The following is a 26,595-nucleotide window of genomic DNA, read 5'->3' on the forward strand; positions in this document are numbered from 1 at the left end:
ATGAATAACTTCAGCTTGTTATAAAAAAATAAGTTAAAATATATGTTTGGTCCTTTTAGTTTTAAATTGGTTTTTTATGTTTTAAAAGCTTTAAAATTATTTCCTAAACAATTTTTATATTGACACGTTTGTTTTTCACTTAGTTTTAACCTAAATCACACTAAACCCATGTCACTCACGAGTCAATTGTAATTCCTCCACTGTGAAATGCAACTTTGGTAATGTCCTCCCACCGGTCACACTAACAAAGTTCACCCTAAACAACAATGATGGATTGAATTTTTTCAATGTGAACCTCATTCACATTAACAACCTCTCCACATGATCATGGAACCACAAGTCGGAATTGTGCTAAAAACTGCACCACCATGAGAGCTAGAGGAGCCGCATGCATTTGTGGGTGACACAATGCATTCGCTGACAACACAAGTTAAAGTGTGTAATGTCCATTGGATAAAACTAATAGAAAAACAAACATGCTACTAAAAAAATCTTTAGGGGACCATTTAAGAATTTTTTTTCTTTGATATGTGGGAATCGGGATTTAAAATTATTCATACATACTTATTGAATCAATTGAATTAGACCTCCTCAATTTATTTTAAAACTTTTAAAACATAAGAAATTATTTAGAACAAAAAATAAATTAGAGAAAAAATATATATTTTAACCTAAAAAATATGATGATCCCTAGGTGTAATCAGAATTGATGTAATTAGTAGGTGATTCAAAATTGAAGCGACGAGTTAATTACTAAGTTGATGAATAACGTCCTATAACTAGGGAGACATGGGTCACTTATTAATGCCTTGTCTGCAAACGCAAATTAATTAGATCATCATCTCGATCATTCAGGGGCAGCGATAGACTGAGGGCTTTTGACTTTAAGATGACAAAACCAACCCGTTCAGAAAAGGATTTATTGAGGAACAAATGAGCATGGTAGTTAGAATGCCATCTATATTTTCACATCTTCTGTACGTTTGCTTGTGTCTGATATATACATAGAGAGATGTTAAATGGCTTAGATTTTGGTGGTGGTGATTTGAAATGTGTTGTACTAGGAGATTCCTTCTCGATGAGATTGAGGATATGCAATTTTTTTTAGACCACAAATGTCTTTTCCTAGGAAAAATCCTACTCGAGTCTTGTGGATATTAAGAACAGTAAATTAATTCCTCCAAATTGCATATTTAATTTTGAATTCAAAACAATTAAACTAAAAAAGAGGAAATATATCTTAACAAAAATAGTAAAAAGTAAATGTTAACCACTGTTTTAATTTAGAAAATTGGTTAAGAAATTAAAAATTATTAAAATTCGTAAAATTATATATTTATAATTTCTTTTATGTTATCTTATAATTTTTATAATAAATATTTTTTCTTATTAATTTTTTAATGAATGTCTTAAAGAATACAAGATCCATAATATAATACCGTGGGATGAGTGTCTACTTTAATCATCTATTACTGGCGCAGAACAAAATTTATGTATGACAATAGACACTACAAACTCACTGCCTTACCTATACGAAATTTATAAGAAAAGAATGACCATCTACAAGCATTTGATATCTTCGATCGAGAGTGTGCTGTCTCAGTAACAATTAGGAAGTAAAAGAAGATATCATTTCACAAAATCGCATTGATCAGTACGAAAAACAACTCGTGTGGTGACTTCACGGAATCCTGATATATATCGAAATTAAATAATTGTGTTGCACATTTTAAAAGTAATAGACAAAGTCACACATGACCCCAATTTTAGGGTTTTAGTTTGCATTAAAATACAGTACATAAATGAATTCTGTTGACAACTATGCATTTATTACAGTGATGCATGCCAAGTTGGAATTAGGTATCTTCTAAGCAAATCATACAAGAAAACAATCAATATAATGAACCAATATGTTTGGTTTTGGTTGTAAGCATCTATCGCGGAATCAGTGGCAAAAATATTAATTGTCACAATTTCAACAAAGATCAGGGTCTGAAGAACTCGTATTTCCTGACTTCACCTCATATTTGTATTTTAATATGAACAAAAAACTCAAGTAATGGTTAAACTAAGACACCTGAAAATGAAAAGGCTAAACTTGTACGTGTTCATAAGTTTAATTTGGACATTATTATAATGAGGAGTGAGGACGGTCGGATGCTCGATCATAAATATTTCGTAGTTAAAGTTTTCTAGTGTTTAGATCCAGAGACATTGTAAGGAGGAAAAAATTTTGTTCCTCCATAATACATATCAACCCTTGAGTACCCACACAACTAATTAATGAAATAATATCAATCATGGTTTTAAATTGTGATCGTGCTTTACAAAGTTCTGTTGCGGTGAACCAGAAAACTTTTATATCATGGGTAATTATGAAAAATTGAGATCACAATTGCGATTGTAATAAGTAAGGATGACAACAAGTCAAATTTCGAATAAATAGGTCTGACATATTTTATAAAATTAAAGCTTGAGTCTAGTTTATGATCTATTTAGGTTTTTTTGGGTTTAATTTAGTCTTTTTAAAAGTCTGATATGGTCTATTAATTTATTTAAAAACATATTTTATATTTAATTCTAAATTTTATATTTTTCCAAAAGTAAAACTTACAATTCATACTAGTTTTTTAACAACATAATTGTGTTAATCTCTCCACACAATAAAACTAAACAGGAAATGATGGTCAACAAAATAGCAATATACCTGCATATTTGATCAATGGATCATGTCTTTCAATTGCATAGTACATAAATGCTATTTTTTTAGTATTTTGATTTTTTTATCTATTAATATGTTTATGTCAAGATTAAAAACAAAGAAAACACTGTACATTTTATCCCCAAAACTTAACTAAAGGGAATAAAAAATTAGCATAGACATTATCACCTTCACATTTTACATATTTATTATTCATGAACTTGAAATTAAAATTTACTTAATTTATTTTTTATTTCAAAAAGTATGAGATTATTAATTTACTAAGATATTAAATATAAGTGTAATATGTAAATTGACTAACCTATCATGTCTAATAAGTTTTTTTATGAGTCCAAGTCTAATTTATTTAACCAAACAAGTTTTTTTAAAAGTCTAAATTTGATAAGATTAGACTTTAAATAGGTCAGATCATAGATTTCTGTTAAGAAATGATGAGAGAACTATGTTCTGGGAACATCCTTGGGCAGCTGGGGGGAAAATGTTGAGCAAAGCCTTTCCCAGGCTTTATTCTCTATCCCTAGATAGAGAGAAGAGAATCAGTGAGGTGGGAATAGATAAAAGGAAGCTTGGGAGTAGAGCTTTTTATGGAGGAGTCCTTTTTTAAGTGGGAAAAAGAATTATTGGATAGTTTGGTACAATTAATTTATCAAAAACTAGACCAGGTGCATAAGCTTAGTTTTCACGTGGAAGGTTCTCCTATATAAAATCCAGACAAAAGCTAATCTCATTAATAGGAACATTGTGGAATGGTATCGAGGTCTGGTCGCAGGAACAACTGGTGGCTTATTTGGATATCAACCATATGGTTATTGTGGAATAGGAGAAACAATGTGGTTTTTAACAATGGAAGAGTTTATCTTAACAAGCTCTTTGATAACATCATTCTATGTGCTTTGAGGTGGCGGAAAACTCAAGGAAGGAAATTCTCAACGTTATTTTTTGAATGACAGTCCCAACCACTGCTATGTTGTGAAGGATCGATCCAACATGTGTTAGAGTAGACACCATTTAGTGTACACTGTTTTTATAATCTGCACTACTAGAAAATATCATTTTAATGTCAGTCATTTTATCTTTGATTTTATAAAAACTCATGTTAATAAAAAATACAAATCACATAATTATAAATAATTTAAGTTTATTAATATTGAATTTTTTAACAATAACGTTTTCTGTCTATATTAACATCGTTTTTTATTCTTAACATTAGTTTTTATAAATTAATATTGTTATAAATAAGTTAACATCAATTTTTATAAAAATTAATGTTGTTTCATTCATTTTTAATATCGATTTTTATAAAAATTGTAGATGGATTTTTACCAAATTAGAACCTAACTGACTAAATGTTTTTATGATAACATTGTGCTCACTCTTTCCTACCGTGCGCTTCCCTCCTTCTTTGTTCTCTCTTTCTCTTGTCTAAGAGAAGATCCAGGTTCGCAAAGTTGATTCTTTCTCTCTTTATCTTTCTTTCCCCAAGTTGTGAGTGTTATTGTTGAATCAATTGGATTGGCATTAAGTTGATCTGAAATACGTAATTGACATGGTGAGCGCGATGGTAGAGGATGCGAACTTCGAAGATGACCAGCTCGCGAATATGACCATCGACGACATTGTCAGAGCTTCTCGTCTTCTCAACAACGAGATTCGCATCCTTAAGGTACACTTTTTTCTTTCTGTTTCATTTTTTTTCCTGCTTCTATAACCCTAACCCTATCGATTACACTATCTTGTTTGCTGCTTCTGTCTTCTTAGCCATTAAGGTTTCTGATTTTAATTGAATTGTCCTTCGTGGCTGAAGGAAGAGTTGCAGAGGACCAATTTGACATTGGAATCATACAAGGACAAGATCAAGGAGAATCAGGAGAAGATTAAGCTCAATAAGCAGTTGCCCTACCTCGTTGGTGACATCGTTGAGGTACCTATATTGTTTGTTTCTCTGTTTTGCATGTTGTAGTGGAGATTTTTGGATTTTTAATTCTGAATCTTCTGGAATGGATGGAAAAAAGTTGTTTCTTGATTTTTCCACATTTTTCTTTGACTATGACGTGATAATTTTTTGCATTTAGATATTGGAAATGAACCTGAAAGACGAAGTTGAAGAAAATGGTGCCAATATTGATCTTGGCTCACAAAGGAAGGGAAAGTGTGTTGTACTAAAGACTTCTTTTTTATAAGCTCCGAGGACAACTGTAGACAATTATGAAGGTAGGATTTGCACAGTAGACTCTTATGAAGGTTTTTCTAGTAAATCATTTTCAGTTCCTTATTTATCTCCAATAAGGACAACTGTCTTTTTTATAAGCTCCCTTTTTGAAGTCTAAGACTCCCTCTACTGAGAAATCTTTCATTTTGTCAGAAGCACTAAATAAGAGTAATAGTTTTGTGGGTGATATATAGACAACATGATGCACTTTCTCCTAATGTTTTTTGTGTTTCTTTGTTACTGTTATTAGCAACTAGCAACTATTTAAAAATGTTTAGTCACTAGATATTGGACAGAAAATCCTCTCTAAAGGGCATGCAGTTTATGTTTTCTGAGGTTTTTAGTTGGATAGGAGTCTAAAAAATTTCATGGATGGTTTTTCTTCAGTTGTCTTCTATTATGGGATTGAGATGTCTCCTTATCTTCTTTGTGATGCTTAGCAAATGGTTATTTCTGAGGGGTTTCTTTGTTGAATATGCAGTTGCCCTTGTATATTCTGATATCATTTCTGTTTCTACAACTACAACACTACATGATATCTTATTCTCTGCTCTTGTACTTTTTTTTTTCTTTTTTCCTAAGGATATTTTAATCTAGACAGTATTTGGTTTGATACCCTTAGCATCATAAATCTCCTCTATCAAAGCTAATTTAGCAAAATGTAAATCCATTTGTTGAAATTTCTTGTCTTGTAGGAAAGATCTCTATGGAAGGAAAAATACTGAACAAGTTTGACATGAGGTCCCATAATCAAACCCTTGAACTCTATGGTAAACTCTACCGTGAAAGGACAAATAAGTATATGGTCAAAAGTAGACAGATATAAGTTTTCTTACGGCTGTAGTTCTTTTAATGTGTATCCATTGATTTAGGAAAAAATTCAATTACCTTTGACTTCTGAATTCTTTTTGCAGGTTATTGAGAACGATAGTGGGGCGCATATGAGGCCAATGCCAATGATGATAAGTTTTTCGACTTCTGGACCCAGTGTAAATGGCTTATTCTGTTCCTTGTTACCAATTACAGTCCTCCATGATTGAATGCTAAGAGAAACCCCTTTTTTGGCATCATGACAGTTCATCATCATTATATAACTTACTGATCAAATCACCCCCCTTCGATCCCTCTTCCTTTTGGGTTGATAGTAAGATATAAATGGCAATCAAGGTTCCATATATAAAAATATTGACAGGTGACAAGTCAATGCATTAGCAGTGTGTGTCTGTGAGAGAGATAGGGTGTTGAAGAGGTAGAGTTGAGGACTATATCAATAGGCTTGTTATGCAGTTCAATATGTTTTATGAATTTATACTTCAGTTGTAACAAAAGTTTGTGTTGGATTAGGAAAAAAAAGCTCCAACTAAACCAACGGATATGAAGAGAACAAGAAGAGACCATGGAAAGATAGAAGAGATTGTGTTCGAGCTATTTGAACGACAACCAAATTGGAGTTTAAGAAAACTCATACAAGAAACCAACCAACCTGAAGTATGTGATTTGAGTAGTTTTACTCTTATATCTGGATTTTATGAGATATCACCATATTTATTGAACAATTGACATTTACACGAGCTTAAATCTCTATACACAAAATGAATTACAACCATAAAAGTTTGTTGCTTCTAGTCGATACGCATGTATGGTGGATATAATATTTGTGCAATTGAACTAATTAATTTATATTCGATAGTATCTTAAGTTAGCATAAGTTGTATATATCATTTTCAGAGAATGTTTGAGAGATTTATGACTTTATGTCTATTTATGAAAAGTGATGATAACAATGATGGATATATACATGTACAATTGTACATAAATTCTTGCTTGAAATATTAGTTACTATATAATTTTACTGTTTACAGGTAGGTCTCTACAAGCACACCATATGATTATGAAACAATATATATATTCAAATTGACACATTCTCATAATTCTACGCGACTGTCACAACAGTTTTTTAAAAATATTTTGTTTGTTCATAACACATTCTCAACAATCAAAGAAAAATATTTTTAAATTAACATATTTCAAAATATTTTAAATATTTTGATTTAAAATTAATATATTTTTATAAATTGGTTTTGATTGATTCATTGTAAAAACAAATAAAATATTAAAAAAATTGTAAAAAATAGCATCAGTTGCTCTAAAATTGACATAAAAAATATCTTTACAAGATTGATTTTGGCTAAAACCGATCTCATAAATACATTTAATATCAATTTTGTTAAAAACTAATATTGTATATGATTTTTAACATAATTTTTTTCAAATCAAGATAAAAAACATTTTAGAATATACAATTTTGACTATTTTTCTACATCAGGTTCAGTCATAATCAATGTAAAAAATGATTTTTAACATTAATTTTTTAAAATTGATATTAAAAATACTTACTTTCAACGACAACTATTTTAACATTAGTTCTAAAATTGATGTAGAAATTCCTCCGGAACCAATGTGAAAATCTTTTATGTACTAGTGGTGAGATAGCTTTGCATGGGATAGGAGAAGGAATATAATAGCTTAATTTGATGACTTTGGGTGGTGTTGATTACGTAGTATTTTGGTTATGTATAAATCCTGAAATATGATATAACCGGTATCCACATTCATGATGTGTTGGAAACAACTCTTGGTATTTTTTTGGAGCTATAGGGTATAACTTATACCTCTACTCTCTGTTTATATTAATATTATTATTTGGCTGTTTCCAAAAAAAAAATAATCTAAGATCGACCTCTTAATATACACTTGACCTGACCTGATTATTTCAGATAATTTTCTTTACTTTTCACACATGCAATCCCCAAAGGAGTTACATACCACACACTGAATGTCCAACAATGTTAGTGGAGAGTCACGCTCATAGCATTATGCACTTATGCTCATTGCATTATGCTTGAATTTTACATAAGTGTCAACTGTCAAGTCTCAAGTGATTCTCATTCATTTTATCTTTTTTAATGTGTCAGTGTTAACGTTGAATTTTTACTCTCTGTTTTGATACTAGAGTAGTACTAAATTACAGATCAGATATTAATTTTATGAATAATTTTTATTTGTCGATAATTATCTGATATAATAAATAATTAAGGATCTGCAGATGGAAATTTCAAAATGGCTGAAGCCTATAAATCTCTGATGGACTTAGATAATTTGGGCCACGATAGTGCTTTTAAGTTGGTGTGGGAGTTGGAGGGGTCCACAAAGAATCCAGGTGGTGCTGAAAATCCTAGATTATGCTCTGTTAACCAATGAAGTTCGAATTGAAAGAGACCTCACTGTTGCTTCTGGTCAAAATCCTAACTTTAGATATAGGCAATTAAAAAAATATTAGGATGTACCTCAATTTTCATTCATCACTTTAGTGGATGTAATTTGTGGCTTTTCCGTGCGGTTTTTAATTGATCTTTTGGATTTTTTTTCCTCCCGTTAAAAAAAAAAAACATGTTTCCAAATATTTACTCATTAATTTTCTTATCAAATATTTATGACTAATTTAATTAGACATTTACACCAGTACTCACCATCGTTTCTAAGTTGTTATCTTCAAAAGCATGGACAAACGAATAAAAAAGGAGACAGTTAAGACAAGAATCGGATAACAAAAGCATGCAGTATATCGAGTCAAGCTGCACAAGCTAATAATGGAACACGTAAACGTTGAACTCTACAACAGCATCCCCCGTCTTGGCATCAAGAGTGTGAGTCTTGGCCTGAGCATAGCCACGTGCAAACCGGAAAACCCCGCTCCCGCCAACAATCGGCATTTCCCTCACGGCGGTGAGCACCATGTTCCGCCCCAACATGCTTAGGGTACTGCCATTATATTTGCCTTCCGTGAACGCGAAGTTGAAGAGCATCACAAGCCCTAACTCGTTCTGGTCCGCAAAGCCAAACATTCCTTGGCCCTTTCCCACCAGTTTCGATTCAGGCTCGGGCCCCGCGGTCAACGGGTCGTCGGCCATGTCCAGGAGTCCGAAAAATGAGGAGGAAGTGTTGGCCATCTGGGCCTCGGCTATCTTGACCGCCGTGGGCTTTGGCCCGCTCATAACGTCGTGCATGTAGAAGCGAAGGTGGGTGAGCTTCTCCTTTCGGAGACCCAGAGATTTCGGAGACAAGTTTCGATCGAAACGAGGTTCTTCTTCTGCTGCTGCGAATGAGGAGAAGAGGAGGGCGAGGGCAATGCGCAAAATACTAAGCATGAAGGTTTTGGACTTGGCCATTGAGATAGTCAAAATCTATATATGCTGAAAATAAGTATTGATTGAGAAAAGAGAATTGGTGGATGGATGCCCTAAATAGAATGACAAGCTATTTATAGGGTACGTGGGTGGAAGAGTTCAAGTTTTAGAGAGTTGACTTGTCGCTTGATTGACGTGAATCATGGTGATGGATAAACCATGGTGATTGACGTGATCCAGATTAGGAATTTAGGCTACTTTACCCTTGAAAACTCAACCTTAAAAGGTCTGAATTATAAAAAATTAATTAGTTTTATGTTATGACCTCAAATTGAGAGACATTGTTATGATCTTTATATTCCAGATATTATGTGTTTAAATTCTTGATGACCATCACTATTTTATCTTTATAAAATAAATTAAGAGAAAAAAAATGTTTATAAATAACTTATAATTTTTACTCCTAAATGATATAAAATTTTATAACTATCAAAACAGTTCATAAATAAACATGTTATAAATATGAACACATTATCTGTCAACCACTGCACCCTCGTGCAATTTAATTAGTTGTAAGATTTGTATTTATTTATTTTTTATATATCAGAGTTGTAAAATTTGTATAACCTAACATCAAACTTTCTGAAACTATTATTAAGAAAAGGCAAACGTGCGTAACCAACCTCCATGATTTAACTATTTAAGGACGAACGGTGCAGCAGCCATCAAAGTCGTCGTGTATATCTAGAAGAATGCATGCATGGTAGCCACACTCAATACAAATTATACAATCTAATCTGAATTTGATAGATACAAAACATACGAATAAAAACTTATTGCTTAAATTTTTAAAAATATTTATGATTATATAAAATAGGTTTTAACGGAAATCACCATTCATATATATTTCACCAAAAACTATTCATACTAAATTCCAGATCGTGAGGCATGACAGTTAGGGTACACGCAAGACACGATACCAGGTCAAAGTCAACTAGCTAGGGATCCTCGGTAGAACACAGGTCGATTAATCACCAAAAGCTGGCAATATGACTTTGCATGTCGGTCATGAACTACAGTGTAAATTTCCTCCGAAACAAATATTAGAACTTAATTGCTTATATACTTATCCATATACTTGAATTTTATAATAATCCAACCCTTTCAGTCTATCATTTTTTTAAATTAAGTTTCAATATTTTCTTTTAAAAATTATCAATAGTTAAAAATATATTTTAAATATATATTTATTCATCATAAATTTTAATATAATATAATTTATATATTAAAATTAATTATTTATTATTTAAATTAAAATTATATAAAAATTTATCATTTATAATATACAAAAAATTATTATTATTATATCACTCACAATTTAAAATTTCTGGATTCGTTAATACTTCAGACAAATAGTTGGATCCCTCAAAGAATTTATTGAAAATAATATTTCAATTGATTACCCATTTTTCTCGCAATATTGATATCAGCTCTTCCTATTTCTTTTTATACATTTATTTGTGATCAATTTTTTTAGGACTTAAAAGTCTATTGGGTTTTACTATGTAACTATGCTATTAACTAATAAACATGGGGAACAATTTGTTCTTGATTGCTGATTATATCTCTAATCTTTAACACTACTTGTGCTTAAGATTAGCTTTTTACATCAATATAATTGTTTGCTTATTTAAAAAAAACATTGACTTGTAATCAGTAAAATTGTCGATTTTCATTTGACCTGTGATCTTGTAATTCTGGCTTAACTTAATGTTCAATGAAACACTCAGAGACCTATTTTTTATTTCACTCACTTGAAAGCAATCTTCAATCTGGTTCTAATCTTGGAATTCATATAATAAATGTGATATCAAATGGGAGAGAATTTTTTTACGAGTGAGATTATTTTTTTTAAAAGTTACTTGTTGTTTCGATTATTGTTATTTTTTATACCTAAAACAATAATAAAATGAAATGTGATTTTGTTGGTGTGATTAGTACCATGCTGACTCAACTGAGTGAGGCTTAAAATAAATTTTATGAGGTTTTTTTTCTTTTAATGAGAAAGTTATATGTTTGAGTTTTTTTTTATAACATATGGTCTTTTTTAATTTTATAAAATTAATGAAAATATTATTTTTGTTGGTGGACCTTAAACTTAGGTCCTAATTAGTATTGTGTGACTTAGATGTATCTATGAAAATTGATTTTGATCCAAACTTATATAAGTGTACTGGTCAACAAGCAATAAAATTAAAGAAATGGTCATCTCATATAGATCAATTAGCATGTTCTTATCACTAAGTGTTAATTTAGTGAATCAAAATACAAGATTGTCATGGTTAGTAGTTAGTGAAAATTGAAAATCTAATAGCCTATGAAAAACATTTGGACTAATCAAATATTCAAATACTCAAGAAACACAATGACTCAAGGTGGAAAATATAAATCAAGATCCTATACTCCCTTGTTCCTAAATTCACTCACTTGAAATCTTAACCTCACACATTAGATGAACGTTCAAATGTTGCAGTAGAGTAACTAGTCTTAATTCCTTGTAACTATAATTTTATGAATTATTAAATAAGAGCTTTAATTCTGTAAGCACTCTCACTTAGCAAGTCTGCATTAGGTTCAGGATTCTAAAGAATGCACATAACCATATACTTATATTCCTAAATCTACGTAATAATGTCTCTTAATTTTAATCTGTTCAACCTTAGATCCAACTTTCCAAGTGCAACTAAAGACATTGAGAAAAGAGAACAAGATTGAATCACATTATATGAAATACAATTGAACGAATGATTCACAAAATTAGAACAGAGTTTTATTCATTACAAAAAAAAAGTACATGAAAATGAAATTAAGAACTTAGCACAAGATAGGGGCATGGGGATCCATGATTGTAATCCATTAAAGCTCCCCATTCATTCCTAGAGTACAACTCAATTAGTGAACGTTCAACAATCTAAACTCACTGACAAGAAAGATTACCAAAGTAACTAAAAGAATTGTAGCTTTCCATGGGCGATAAAACCAACACAGAAACAAACAATATAATGTCCCAATCAGTTACCTGAAGTTTATTTGCAAGATCCTCATGACTCTGCAATGCATGTTTACTTGATGACTCTTTTGCACTAGTCAACCGCTGAGTCACTTCAGCCTATACAACAATGGAACTATAAGAAACTTAACAGCATTGCTTCTTCAGTTATTAACTGTTTAGGCAGCAAAGGAAAACAGAGGATCATGACATTAGCAACAAAGCACACAAAAAACATATAATACTTAATTAAGTTATGGAGAAGTCGGATATTAAACTTTGAAAAAAAAAATACAAAAAAGCTCTATGAACAGAATACTTGATGTACATGTGTATCGTTATTTAACGGAAGAAGAATGCTTATAGTTTTCATATATTTTAAAAATCAAGGTAATCCTATCCCTATTATCCACAAATGCAAATATTACATAATTACTAGAATCCAGAAACTAGTTCAAATAAAAAGGCACATAAAAGCTGATTATTACAATGTGATACCTGCAGTCGAGAAAAAAATATTGGGTTCCTTTAAAAAAAATAGGCACTCAAAATTAAAGAAAATAAAAAACTTCAACCCCATCAAGATTTTAGCTGGAACCATCCACAAAATTAAAGAGACCCAGTTTCGTTGCTGGAACCAGTAAAGTTGTTAACCCTTGCTAACTTCATATGTTAGTTTGTCGTGCCCATGGAAATACCCACAACATGCATAAGTTTTAGTCAAATATTTTAGCTGGTTGAGAAGGTAATGAAATGGAAGAAAAGCACGAGAACATACCTTGAAGTAACAGACCCAAAAGGAAAAGCATCAGTGTTCTTGATATGACTTTCTTTGTGGCTTTTCCTCTTCTTCGTGGCGTTGGGAGACACTGTGTGATTGGGGGTTTTGTTTCCAAGAGATTGCGGTTGAAGGAGAGGGCGACGCAAGAACGAAACGACGACGTAAGACTGGGGTTGAAGGAGAGGGCGACCACGGATGAGAGAGCAGCGTAAGAACGAAAGAACCTTCGTGGGCTAGGTTAAAAAGTAAAAAGATATACAAAGACGGTCTTTCGTAAAAACGTCGTTGTCTTACTTTCTGGTAATTACAAAATTGCCACTGAAGGATATTCTAAGACGGTCGTCTATAACCGCCTTAGAATATACGACGTTAAAGACAAAAATTTTCTCTTTTATTACAAAATTGTCACCGCTTCATATTTTAAGACGGTTTTAAACAACCGCCTTAGAACACGCATCTTAAAAAATAACTTTTGTAGTAGTGAGGTCTATATATGCAGAGGACAAGTACCGATTGATAAAAGAGAATTGCTGGATGGATAGAGAATTAATTTTTTGTCATATTAACAGATAACCACGCTATATGCTTATAATTATAAACAGATTTGGTTTTTGACACTCAAACTCAAAATGTTATCTGACAACTGATAGAGTAGGTGAAAGAGTGGAAATTTTAGAATTGGTGAGCTATTAATTATAGGGTTGGTGGAAGGGTAGAAATTTTGGAGAACTAAATTTTAGTCATATAAACTGTACGTGATTGTTACTTATAATTATAAAACAAATTTGATTTTTGACACTCAAACTCAAAATGTCATTTGACAACTGAGAGACAAAAATAGAATTGGTGGATGGATACCCTCAATAAGTATGATGAGTTATTAACTATGGGGTTGGTAGAAGAGTAAATTTTTTAGAGAGAACTAAATTTTAGTCATATAAACTATACGCGATTATGTACTTATAATTATAAAGAAATTTAATTTCCCAGCCCTTTCTTTCTTGGTGTGATCCTTGACCTGCCCTTAACACTATCCTTCTCAAGGATGGATTAAGGTAGTTTCTGTTTGTTCATTTCCTTAGAATAAAAAAAATACAATAGTTTTTTTTTAAAATTTCTATCTTAAATTATTAAATCAAATGAAATATTATGAATTTCTATCCACAATTATTAATTAAAATCAAATATTCTAAACTATTTAAAATAGTAAAAATGTAAGCAATTTAATCCTCTGTTAATATTAAATTTGATTTGATTTTGTAAACAGCTATCGTCAACTTCAACTTTTGATCAGCGGTTAATATTAGATCAACTCTAATTTACAGTAATTTTTTTATATAAAAAAACACACATGATTCAAGAAATAAACTTTAAAAATCATTAAATTCAGTTTTATTTCTCCAAATATTTGTGTCCTATTTTATTCTATCTAATTTGAAAATATTCCATTTTTTAGTCCTCAAAGTAATTATTATTAACATTTGAAAGCATTTATAAATCACAAGAATATTAAATACAATTTGAGGACTAAAACCAAATTTAAATTTTTTTAGAAGAAAAAAACATATATTAAAGAACTATTTAATATTCAAATATTTACTAATAATATAATTATACAATTCATCATCCTTTTCAAAGTCGAGGTTCACAATGGTAATTATGACCACAATATTACTATTAGAATTAGGCATTTGGGTTGTATCCCGCAGATAGATTGTATAACTGCAGCCTGCGCAAGCTATGTGCCTCAATTTTACTAGATCATCTAAGATGCAAGCTTTTTAGCCTGAACTGTTTAATCCGCGGAAAAATGGAGGAATCAACGTACTACAGATGGAGTCAAACATAGTCAATAAACAAGATTTTGATGATTTGATGTTGTATAATTTAAGTATTGAACATAGTTTTCATTTGTATTGCGCGACATTTAAAATTTACATTTGATTTATATGGATTTAGACTTGAGAAATTGAATACTTTCTAACATTTATGAACAAGGAGACAGTGAAGATAAAGAGTCCGATATAAAAAGCATGCAGAAGTTAATAATGGAGCACGTAAACGTTGTACTCCACAGCAGCATCCCCTGTCTGGACATCAAACGAGTAAGTCTTGGCCTGAGCATAGCCACGTGCAAACCGGAAAGCCCCGCTCCCGCCGACAATTGGCATTTCCCTCACGGCGGAGAGCACCATGTTCCGCCCCCAACAAGCTGAGAGTGCTGCCATTATATTTCCCTTCCGTGAACGCCAAGTTAAAGAGCATCACCAGCCCATGGGTTTGGAGTCAAGCTCTGAGCCCACGCTCAATGGGTCGTCGGGGCATTGCTTTGCACATCAGGTAAACTGCTTGTACACCCAGCCTTTTTCCGTTTTTCCAAAATTACCCTGGCAAATTTACGGATACATAATCCGTGTGGACCCATTATGAATTGACATCTGTATGGGCTATAGGGATTTTTTTTAAAAATATTTTAAGAATTAATTTAAAATTAATGAACATATGAATTACAATTTTTTTTTAATTTTTTTAAAAAATGTTTTGCAAATTAACTTTTTAAAATTTTTTAATACATATTTAATGCACACGTAAATTTACTTAATAAATTTTGAGACAATTAATTTTATTCTAATATATTTAATGCACCAAAATTAATAGTTACAAAATTTATTTTATAAATTTACATGTGCATTAAATAACATTAGAAATTTTAGTGTTATATATAACGACATTAATTATTTTATAACATAATTGATCTATTAGCTTAATTAATTGACTAAAAAATTGTATTAATAACCTAAAAGTCACAAGTTTAAATCTTACATGGGCTAGGAGTAATTTTGGAAAAATGAAAAAAAAATATTGGGTGCACCAGTAGTTTACCTTATGCACAAAGTAAATGCCCGGTCGTCGGCCATCACCAGGAGTCCGAAAAATTAGGAGGAAGTGTTGGTCATTTGGGCCTCCGCAATTCTCACGATGGTGGGATTTGAGTCGTTTACAATGCCTTAGAAGTTAAGGAGGGCTAGCTTCTCCTTTTGTAGACCCAGATATTTGGCTTTTTTATCAATTGGGGGTAAAAAAATTTACAATTTTCCATTTGGGGGTATATTTCAAAAAATTACCAAAAACGTGGTAAATCGTAACCACTGTTATGACTTCTAAAGTCAGAAGTCGTAACACCTGTTACGATTTTTTAATTTTTTATTTTTTAACTGAAGTCGTAAAAATATTTACGACTTTACTGTAAATATAATTTTTTTATGACTTTAAAGTCGTATTTTTTTAAAAAAATGAAAGTCGCATTTTGTTTTACAACTTTAAAGTCGTAAAACTATCTTATTTATTATTTTTAAAATTTTCTTGAGGTATACGATTTTGAAGTACTAACCTCCCTTTTAAAAAAATGTTATTTTACTATCTGCAGCCCATTTTTAATTTGTTAACCTTTTTTTCATAAATTTATTTTTTTTTAATTTAATAATGTTAACGATTTTATTTTTTAAAGTAAAAAAGTTAAAAAATATATTTAAATATATAATAAATAATATTAAGTTGATTTTATTAGTATATTTTTTGTGATTTTATTTTATATGTTATTATTTTATTTTAATGTTTAATTATTTAAAACATGTTATATATATTTTTATTATAGTTTACTTTAAATATTTTTTTATTTAAAGTTTAAATAATCTATCAATAAAAATTAAAAACAACATAATTAATATATTAATATAAAACACACTACAAATGAAAGAAAAACATAAAAATTACAAGTTATTTTAGTTATGTACTTGTTTGTATGGACAGTTACTCCGATTATGTCCTTCAATTCTACATAATGAGTATTTCTTAGGCCTATTTGGAATTGGTTCATCCATCTCATTATGTATCCGAGTAGTGGTCGGCCTGCTTGATGTTTGACGCCGTTTTGAAGGATCAGACATAAAATGTGGACCTAAATATTGAGGTCATGTGTCTTCACTTCCAAGGGAATGAAAATGATGTTGATAAACTTTGAAAATATTTTCCAACTTGTATACAGGGTTAACAAAGTCATCATAATTTAAATTGCAAAAAGCACACGCTGCAATTGCATGTGAGCAAGGTAGTCGAAGTGCTTGAAATTGTCCACAATCACACAACCATTCATTCAATTTGACAGTGCATGCCATTGCTCGTCAACCAAGTCGTGTATTTGCAATTTCTTGAACCTCAAACTCCCATGTTTCTCGAACATACATGCGAACATAATGTGAGGTAGTAATGTGTTGATTTTCTTGCATCATGACATATATGTCTTCGGAGTACCTGTGCCCTGCCTTTATCATATTCATGATTTTGATGTCGTTAGTGACAAATGAATCATTTATTTTATTAAATGTTTCATTGACTAAGGCAGTAATAGGTAATGCTCGGGCTCCTTTCAAAACAGAAATCATGCATTCAACAAGGTTGATAGTCATATGGCCATACCGTTTTCCTTCATCGTAGGCCTGAGTCCATTTACTCTTAGGAATTTGATCCAACCAATATGTTGCTTGTGGAAACTCTGCTTGCATAGCGAGCAACTTAGCCTCAAATCGTGATTTCCTCATCTCATACCCTGTGCGAAAAGATAGAATAATGAGTAAAAAATTTAGTGAACATGTAATAAAGCAAGAATATGATGCATGAAATAGGAAAAAACATACTCATATTGATGACTTGTTTTTTAAGTCAACATTTTTAAACTGTTTGTTGAAATTTGATGCAATGTGACGAATGCAATACACAGACGAAACATCTGGTCCATTCCAGTCAACGCTTTCGGATTGTAAAGTTGCTAGCAAACCGGTTCCCCTGTCTGATATAATACACAAATTTGGTTGCGGAGTAACATATCTTCGCAAATAATGCAAGAACCACATCCAAGCTTCTTTAGTCTCGCTCTCAACAATTGCAAAAGCAAGTGGAAAATTATTCCTACTACCATCTTGTCCGATGGCAATCAACAAAGTACCATGATATTTGCCAGTTAAAAATGTCCCATCTACTTGCACAAGTGGCTTGCAATATTTGAAGTCTTCAATGCATGGATTAAACGCCCAAAATACACGGTTAAGAATCACCCTAAGAGGGTTATTGTCACCTTCCTCCATTGAAGGTGAAGTTTTGTATTTTACTATGGTACCTGGTACAAAGTGTTGAGCAGCTGTGAACCATATAGGCAGGTAACTATATGATTGTTCCCAACTTCCAAATGTCATTTCAAGAGCTTTTTGTTTAGCTGTCCATGTTTTTTTTGTATGAAACAGTGTAATGAAACCGTTGATGCATGTCTACAATCAAGGTTTTGATTTCGATACCCGGATTTGTTTTCACTAAATGAACAATATTATGGGCAATTACAGAAGAATCTAACCTAACATGATCTTGTGATATGGTAGAATTTGTGCATGTGTGAATATCGTTTAATTTCTTCAACTCTTACCTTTTGCGTATTTTGCTGAACGATACTCTCGCCATCCAATAACATCCATTACCATATTGATTACACATGACAACATACTTGTCACTCTTGTTCTCGACCACATCAAAATTAAATGAATGCATAAAATGGAATTGTTTAATGACATTCACAACGGCTTGTTTTGATTCAAATGTCAACCCTTCATAAAGGTCATTTGTACTAACACTCGCTGTCCTTTGATAATGATTTGAGTACTCTTGATTTTCAAAATGTTGGCTACTAATAGTTTCAAAATATGAAGATGACTCACTTTGATTGTTTAGTTCACCATGTTCACCAAAATCATGTTGTTGCTCGTCATTACTGAAATCACTAACATTATCTCTTATTATGAGTTCTTTAGTAGCCATCTGTAAAAAAAAATTATTGATTAGTAAGGAATAATTGGATTACATGTAACGTAAAAAATTAAAACCTTTTTAAATACATTTTTCATGTATGTAACACTAAAAAAATTATGTCAGTATGACTCTAAGAAACACGTCAAAATCAGAGAATCAGGCTGATTGTTTGGATGCAACAGATGCACCAAAGTGAGAATGAATCCTCCTTTTATAGGTTTCACAAAAGTGAACAGTGTAATAATAATTTATCTAACTCATATTCTAAAACACAAAATAATAATTTAACAAAATTAATTGATCATCTATAATAATTTATGTAACTAAACCGTAAATTAATAATAACTAAACACTAATATTCAAAAACACAAAATAATAATTTAACAAAATTAATTTAACATGTATAATAATTTATCTAACTAAATCGTAAATTAATAATAACTAAACACTAATATTCTAAAACATAAAATAATAATTTAACAAAATTAATTGATCATCTATAATAATTTATATAACTAAATCGTAAATTAATAATAACTAAACACTAATATTCTAAAACAAAAAATAATAATTTAACAAAATTAGTTTAAATTGTATAATAATTTATCTAACTAAACCGTAAATTAATAATAACTAAACACTAATATTCTAAAATACTAAACCATAAATTAATAATAACTAAGTGATATTAAAAATACAAAACTAATTAATAGTGAAGTCGTGTGGTATTCCACGACTTCAACAATTCAACAATTGTCTCGTGAATTAATAGTGAAGTCGTACTCCAAAGTAAAAAATAGTTTATAAACAACAACAAAAAAAATCAAAAAATTGAAAGGTCATCACTTGTGCAGCACAGAAAACAACAAAGAAAATCATAAAATAAGTCCTTGAAAACAGCATGCGCAATGTATTATTCACTCATGTTAATGCAGTGTATTGTTAACTCATGTTGCAGCACTGAAATAGTAAAAAACTGAAGCCAAGTCATGAAGGTTACACGATTTCTAAGGGAATAGCTTTAACACGTATAGCTTATATATATATATATATATATATATATATATATATATATATATATATATATATATATTATTAAAGTTTTAATATATGATAACATGGGAATTAACATGTATAACAATTACTTTCAAATTTTATCATGTTTCGCTTTAAAACATATTTACTTAAGATGAATTAAAAATGGGGTGTAGAATTTTTTATGGTTAAAAATTGTCACAAATAATTTAATATTTAATAAATAGTCACACAAGAAATTTCTACCGTCATAAAATAAACACTAAATAAAATAATAATAAAATTAACATTACATCATCATTTAATGGCATAAATAAAAGGTAAATACTAAAATCTTAATGAAAAAAATTGTTTAGAGACTAAAACTTAAATTTTGATTTTTAAGATTAAGAACTTAGTTAACTCTTGAAAGCATATTTTAAGTCAAATAAAAATCACTTACAAAGTGTGTACGTAAGAGAATCCAACTTTTATGATTTATGATAGACAATGGACAATTTATGATAGCATGGGAATCTTGCAGTTGTTACCAGCAACCTACATAGTGAAATGATTTATCATAAAATAGAATCTTGGCAGAAAGCAATAAGGTAGTCAAATTTAACTTATTTTGTACAAATGATTTATCATAGCACGGACCAACTTCATTGTGTATATTAGACTTCAAAAATTGTTGAGCACGGACCACCCTCCTTTCATACCTCCCCCCTTTCATTTTTCCTCATTCTTATTTTCATCCTTGTATCCATTTACCAATGGCATATGCACAACCCGGACCAGTTGATTGTTCGTTGTTACGCTTACAAGACAATCATATTTCAAATCAAGTGTGGGAAGCCCAAGAGAGAATCATCCGTCCGAGGTATACTTCTGTTTGGGCTTTTACCCACTTGGATCAAATAGATAATCGGGTAAAAAATCTAATCAATTTAGCTGGTTTCGGACATTATAAATGTTGGAAAAGTTGATATTAACCAGCATTTGGTTAGTGCATTGGTTGAACGTTGGAGAACGGAGACACACACATTTCATTTTCCACATGGAGAGGCAACCATTACTTTACAGGATGTGGCCCTACAGTTGGGCTTGAAGATTGATGGATTGTCGGTAACCGATTTCATCACCGGCGATGTACGTGTTGCTTATCATACATTACTCGGGGATACTCCACGTGATAAGTATGTAAAAGGTAAAATGATTTACCTAACTTGGTTGCAGCAAAATTTTCAGCAACTTCCCGTTGATGTTGATGATATTGTCATTGCACAACATGCTAGAGCTCATATGATGATTATTATAGGCGGTTGTTTGATGCCAAATACATCAGGTGCAAAAGTTCATTTTATGTATCTTCTTTTATTATCAAATTTAACCGAGGCAAGTCATTATAGTTGGGGTGCAGCAGTATTAGCATCCCTTTTCCGAGCTCTAGATCGGGCTGTGAAGCCGGACCAAACAGAAATCGATGGATGTTTGTTGTTGCTACAGTCATGGGCGTGGGACCGCATTAAATGTATTACCCCAAAGATAGATCACCTATCCATGGAAGAAGTACAACAAGGATTCGGATTTCCTCTTGCACGAAGGTGGTCTCGTCCAAGGACCGAACCAAATATTCTTACGAATTCAGTGAGATTGATACGCATCATATTTGATAAACTACATATTAATGTGGTTCATTTTTGAATTTTCATGAATTAACTATTTTTTACGGTTTCCTATTCCATTATAAATATGTTACAATAATAATGTATGTGTTGCAGTTCTTGTGGACTCCTTATGACACACCAAAAATAAGGCCATTAATTAATGATGTAGAGGTATCAATGATCGTTCGAGCAAAAGTCCCTCTCATATGTTTTGCAATTGTCGAATGGCATCCAATAGATATGATATGAGAGGGAGAATAGATATTTTTTGGCCTCACCATCATCGTCAGTGTATTCTCAAATGGAATCATTGGAATAATTATATTGTTCATGGTGAAATGGACCAAGGTCTTTTACATGAAAATTTAGAATACATGCAATGGTATATACGTCGAACTAGACGATATATATCGCGTGAAGGAGCAATATCTACAGAGGTTGTAAATCTACTTTACAATTTTAATCATTATTGATATCATTATTCATTGTTATTTTTAACTTTATAAATTTGAATCACAGAATTATCCTGGTCATCACCAACATTAATCATATGTGGAACCTAATGTAACTCCAGTGCATGTTCCTGGATTTATGTCCCAACATCATCCATCACAGGCACAATATCAATCAAAAGGTTTTTCTGGTCACGCGTCTCAAGGATGTCAACAAAGTTTTCAACCACTGTGATTCTCATCATATGTACCTCAATATTCATTTCAAGTCCCTTCTATCTCAAATGTTTTTGATGGCTCCTCACAAATGTTTGTCACCACTTTCAACACTCCTCCATCTGTATATAATCTTGCACCATCGAGTTCTTGTTATCGTCCATCATTACCTACTCAAATACGTGACATGAGTCACGAAGATGAGGATGAGAATGAGGACGAGGATGAGGATAACAACAATAATAACGATGACGATGATGATGGTGATGGTGTTGATGATGATGACAACAGTGGTCATCATGTTCCTCAACAACATCGGACAATTGCACGTCCGCATCCTAGAACAAGAGGAGGTAGAGGCCGTAGACTGAGAGGACAACAAACACAAACAAATCCAGTCCAACAAGATGAGAGATCCAGACGCATATCTAGAAGAACTTGTTGTGGGACATCGTCTCATTATTAGTTTAACAAATATGTAATTTTTATTTAAATATAATCAATTTTTAATTTAAAGTCTTTCAATTTTTTAATGTATTTTTATTGATAGATTATTTAAACTTTAAATAAAAAACATTTAAAGTAAACTATATTAACTTAATATTGTCACCAAAAATATACTAATAAAATCAACTTAATATTATTTATTATATATTTAAATATATTTTTTAACTTTTTTATTTTAAAAAAATAAAATCATAAGCATTATTAAATTAAAAAAAACAAATTTACAAAAAAAAAGGTTAACAAATTAAAAACAGGCTGCAAATAGTAAAACAGTGTTTTTTTTTTTAAAAAAAAAGGGAGGTTACGAGTGAAGTCGTATACCTCAACAAATTTTTTATAAAGAAAAGACACTTTAAAATCGTAAAACAAAATACGATTTTAGTTTTTTTTTTTTAAATATGACTTTAAAGTTGTAAAAAAATTTATATTTACACTAAAGTTGTAAATATTTTTACAACTTCAGTTAAAAAAATAAATAGTCGTAACAACTGTTACGACTTATCCCGTTTTGGATAATTTTTTGAAATATACCCCTAAATAAAAAAATTCTAATTTTTTTACCCCTGAATAATAAAAAAGCCCAGATATTTTGGAGATATGTTTCAGTAGTAATTGGGGTGTTCTGCGCCTGCGAGTGAGGAGAAGAAGCGGGTGAGAGTGATGTTCAAAATACTAGACATGAAGGTTTTGGATTTTGCCATTGAGATGGTGATGGTCTATGGTAAGGACAAATACTAATTATGAGAATTGGTGGATGGATACGTACCTTCAATAGTATGATAAGCTATTTATAGGGTGGGTGGAAGAGTGGAAGTAAATTAGAGGATCTGATTCCATTAATTAGTTGCAATATTTGTATAACCTAGAATGAAATTGCTGAAAAGATTATTAAGAGAAGGTAAACGTGTAATCCAACCTCCATGGTTTAATTACCTACCGTTGGTATATATACTATTAACAATGTCAACTGTTTTTGCTGTGGCTAATAAGAGGACCACTCTCATGCGAGAGGGAACTATTTTTTGGATATTCAAAATATGTGTGTGTGTGGGAGAGAGAGACAGGGGATATGTAATAATATGATAGCAAAAGGGAAATATTAGGTTTTTGGCAAAATAATAACATGTCCCAAAGGCATTGTTAATATTAGTCTGTATCTTTAACTCAGTTCAATGTGACATAAACTGAGTAGGGAAATAAGGCAATTCAATTTCTTACAATTTATTTTATAATTCTCTTGTTCTCTTTTTTTCCCTCTATTTTTAAAACATCTTAAATGCTAGAAATTTATTTTATGAAAATAATTATTCATTTCTATATAATAATTTGTTTATAAAAATTAATAAATATTGAAGTATATAACAAAGATGAAATTAATGAATAATAATGTTCTAATTAATAACAATAGACTCTTTTCGTGTCCCATCAAATAAAAAAAGATATCGTACATTGAAGATATAAAACAAAACTCAAATTATTGATTTAACTTCTATTATTCAAAAGGCTAAAAGAATAGGCATTATTTATAATTTATCAATAATAGTAAATAGAAAGAAAATTGATATATTGTTAATTTAAGTGAAATTAGACTTAAATTCCTTATGTATGAAAAAATGTGACTAAAAAAATTCATTAAAGGTGACTAATGAAGTTATTTGATAAAAATTAATTATTAATCAAATTAGTAAATATTTTATACCAATATCACCCATGACAAAAAAATAATAGCAAAGAAAAAAATATAAGAACATGTACAATTTTTTAACAATAATGATTAAAACATAAATAATATAATAATAAAATGACAAAAGAAAAGAAAAAAATGCAAGAGGTGAATTTACTTCTAAATTTATATCCTTGGTTATCAATAAAATTAAATTGTTATAAATTATTTTAAATTTAACTGTGTAAATATTAAACTAATAATAAATATATTATAATATAATTTTGTCAATAATAATGCATATGCTTTTAAATTATAAAATCTGCATTTTGGTCTTAGGTCATAAATTATTGATATCTTTTAGCCTTCTAGGTGAGAAACTAATCACACTTATGATGCGTGATTGTAGCTCACAAAAAAAATTACACATGAAAAAATCAAACACAAAATTTTTTGTTAGAAAAATCGTTCCTCATCACATATAAATACAATAAGATCATACACAATTATCATAACCATATGAGTTATTAATATGAGAAATTTAATTCTTCATTGATGTTAATGTTGATTATATTCCAACAAATATTAGTACGTTTAAATTTTGATCAATGAATTATGCTAGTTCTTGTCTAGTTCACATAATAACTTTAAAAATACAAATAATACATGGAATATATTTAAACTTGAGCATCCTTTATATGTCAGCTTTATGTAAGAAATCATCTTATCCCTTCATTGAGCAACTTGCTTCAATACTGTTTTATGTTTTTTCAACCTCCCTTTTCTATAACAAACGAATAGAAAAGCTCATTTTTTTCATATGTTAATATTTCATGTTTATCTTTCTTAATGGTTGGCACTAACAATTTTATTCATCATGGTTTCATGCCATCTAATCACATTAAATTTTTTTATCCTCATCTCTTAATTTATTTTTAATTTATTCTCACTTCCTTAATTTATATCTAGGTTATTTTTTTAGCCTTTGGATGTGAGATTTTTTTTTACACGGTATGATATAATTCTTTTAATTTTTATGTATGTGTTTTAATTTTTTTAAAATATTTTGTGTGCATTTCAAGTTTATCATAACTCCATGATTTCAAAAAGGTTGTTTAAGCAATTTATTAACAATCAAATTCGAAGGAAGTTGTCAGATTTTGGGATATATTTAATTTTTAAGAATTTTTTTTATCTTATTTCTCTCTCAATCTTACCTTTTTTCTCTTCTTTTTTTATTATCATTTTATATTATTCTCTCAATTTTATTCTTCCTGTCAATCTACCACAAAATTCCTTCTAACTATGACATAACTAAGTTGCATACATAATTCATTTCAAATATATTGTCAACCTTCTATTTAACTTTTTATATTATTTGCATTAATTTATGAAATTTTTATTTTTTTACTAGGTGATATAAAATATGAATAATTTAAATACTCAACAATCAAGATAACAAATTACAAAGAGAAACATAGAAAAAAAAATACAAGAAACAAAAGACGAAAAATGACCATGGAATAAAAACAAATAAATTATCTAAAATACGAGAAAGAAATAAAAAAAACAAAAGTAACACAATTAACATGAAAAATAACGCATGTATAATGAGAATGACATCTATCTCACAATTGACTAGGTCAACAAATTATCAAAATTTAGTACAAGTATTAAAACATTTAAAATAATATGAATTTTATATTTTTGTTACTTTTAGGTATCCATTTCAGGTGTATTATATGTATTAATAATTAATCATATGTAATTTTCTTTTTTAAATAATACTTCATATTTTTTTCTTTAATTCAAATAATGAATTGTTATACAATTGTCAAATAATTATTTGATTGATTTATGTTTAAATTTAAAAAATAGTTAATTATAATTTTAGTGGATATAATTTTGCTGCATCTTCATAGTTAGATTTTATAATTTTCTTTATTGAAAGTTTAAAATAATGGTATCATTGGAATAAAAATAATAGATAAAATAAAATGGAATAACACAAAAATAGTTTACATTTTCACATGTTTTTTAAATAATAAAAACACCACTCTATCCATTTTCTTCTACATCATTTCCTTTTCTGATTCTTGATTTTGTTACACCCCTAACCCCTTTTTTTTATAATAATTTAAAAACTTCTAATTCATAAGTGTCTCCCACATAGTCTTCTGTCTCTTCATTTGTTAACATATTAACTCTTTGGTATTGAATGTAAAATTGATTTTAAGTCACATAATTAATTTAACGTGATTATATATTAATA

The 26,595-nt window shown here is 30.1% G+C and overlaps 1 protein-coding gene across 1 annotated transcript; it reads right to left on the reverse strand.

The window, feature by feature from the left end:
* Positions 1–8,378: 8,378 nt before the first annotated feature.
* On the reverse strand, positions 8,379–9,219 carry LOC100789492 (pterocarpan synthase 1). The gene has a single exon (XM_003521184.4). The coding sequence runs from the start codon at positions 9,158–9,160 to the stop codon at positions 8,576–8,578; it is 585 nt and encodes a 194-aa protein (XP_003521232.1). The 5' UTR covers positions 9,161–9,219; the 3' UTR covers positions 8,379–8,575.
* Between the last annotated feature and the right edge of the window lie 17,376 nt (positions 9,220–26,595).

Source organism: Glycine max, chromosome 3 (genome assembly GCF_000004515.6).
Source record: "Glycine max cultivar Williams 82 chromosome 3, Glycine_max_v4.0, whole genome shotgun sequence".
Classification (NCBI taxonomy): Eukaryota; Viridiplantae; Streptophyta; class Magnoliopsida; order Fabales; family Fabaceae; genus Glycine; species Glycine max.

Excerpts from the sequence above, each read along its gene's own strand:
- LOC100789492 (XM_003521184.4), bottom strand. The coding sequence starts at position 9,160 with ATGGCCAAGTCCAAAACCTTCATGCTTAGTATTTTGCGCATTGCCCTC.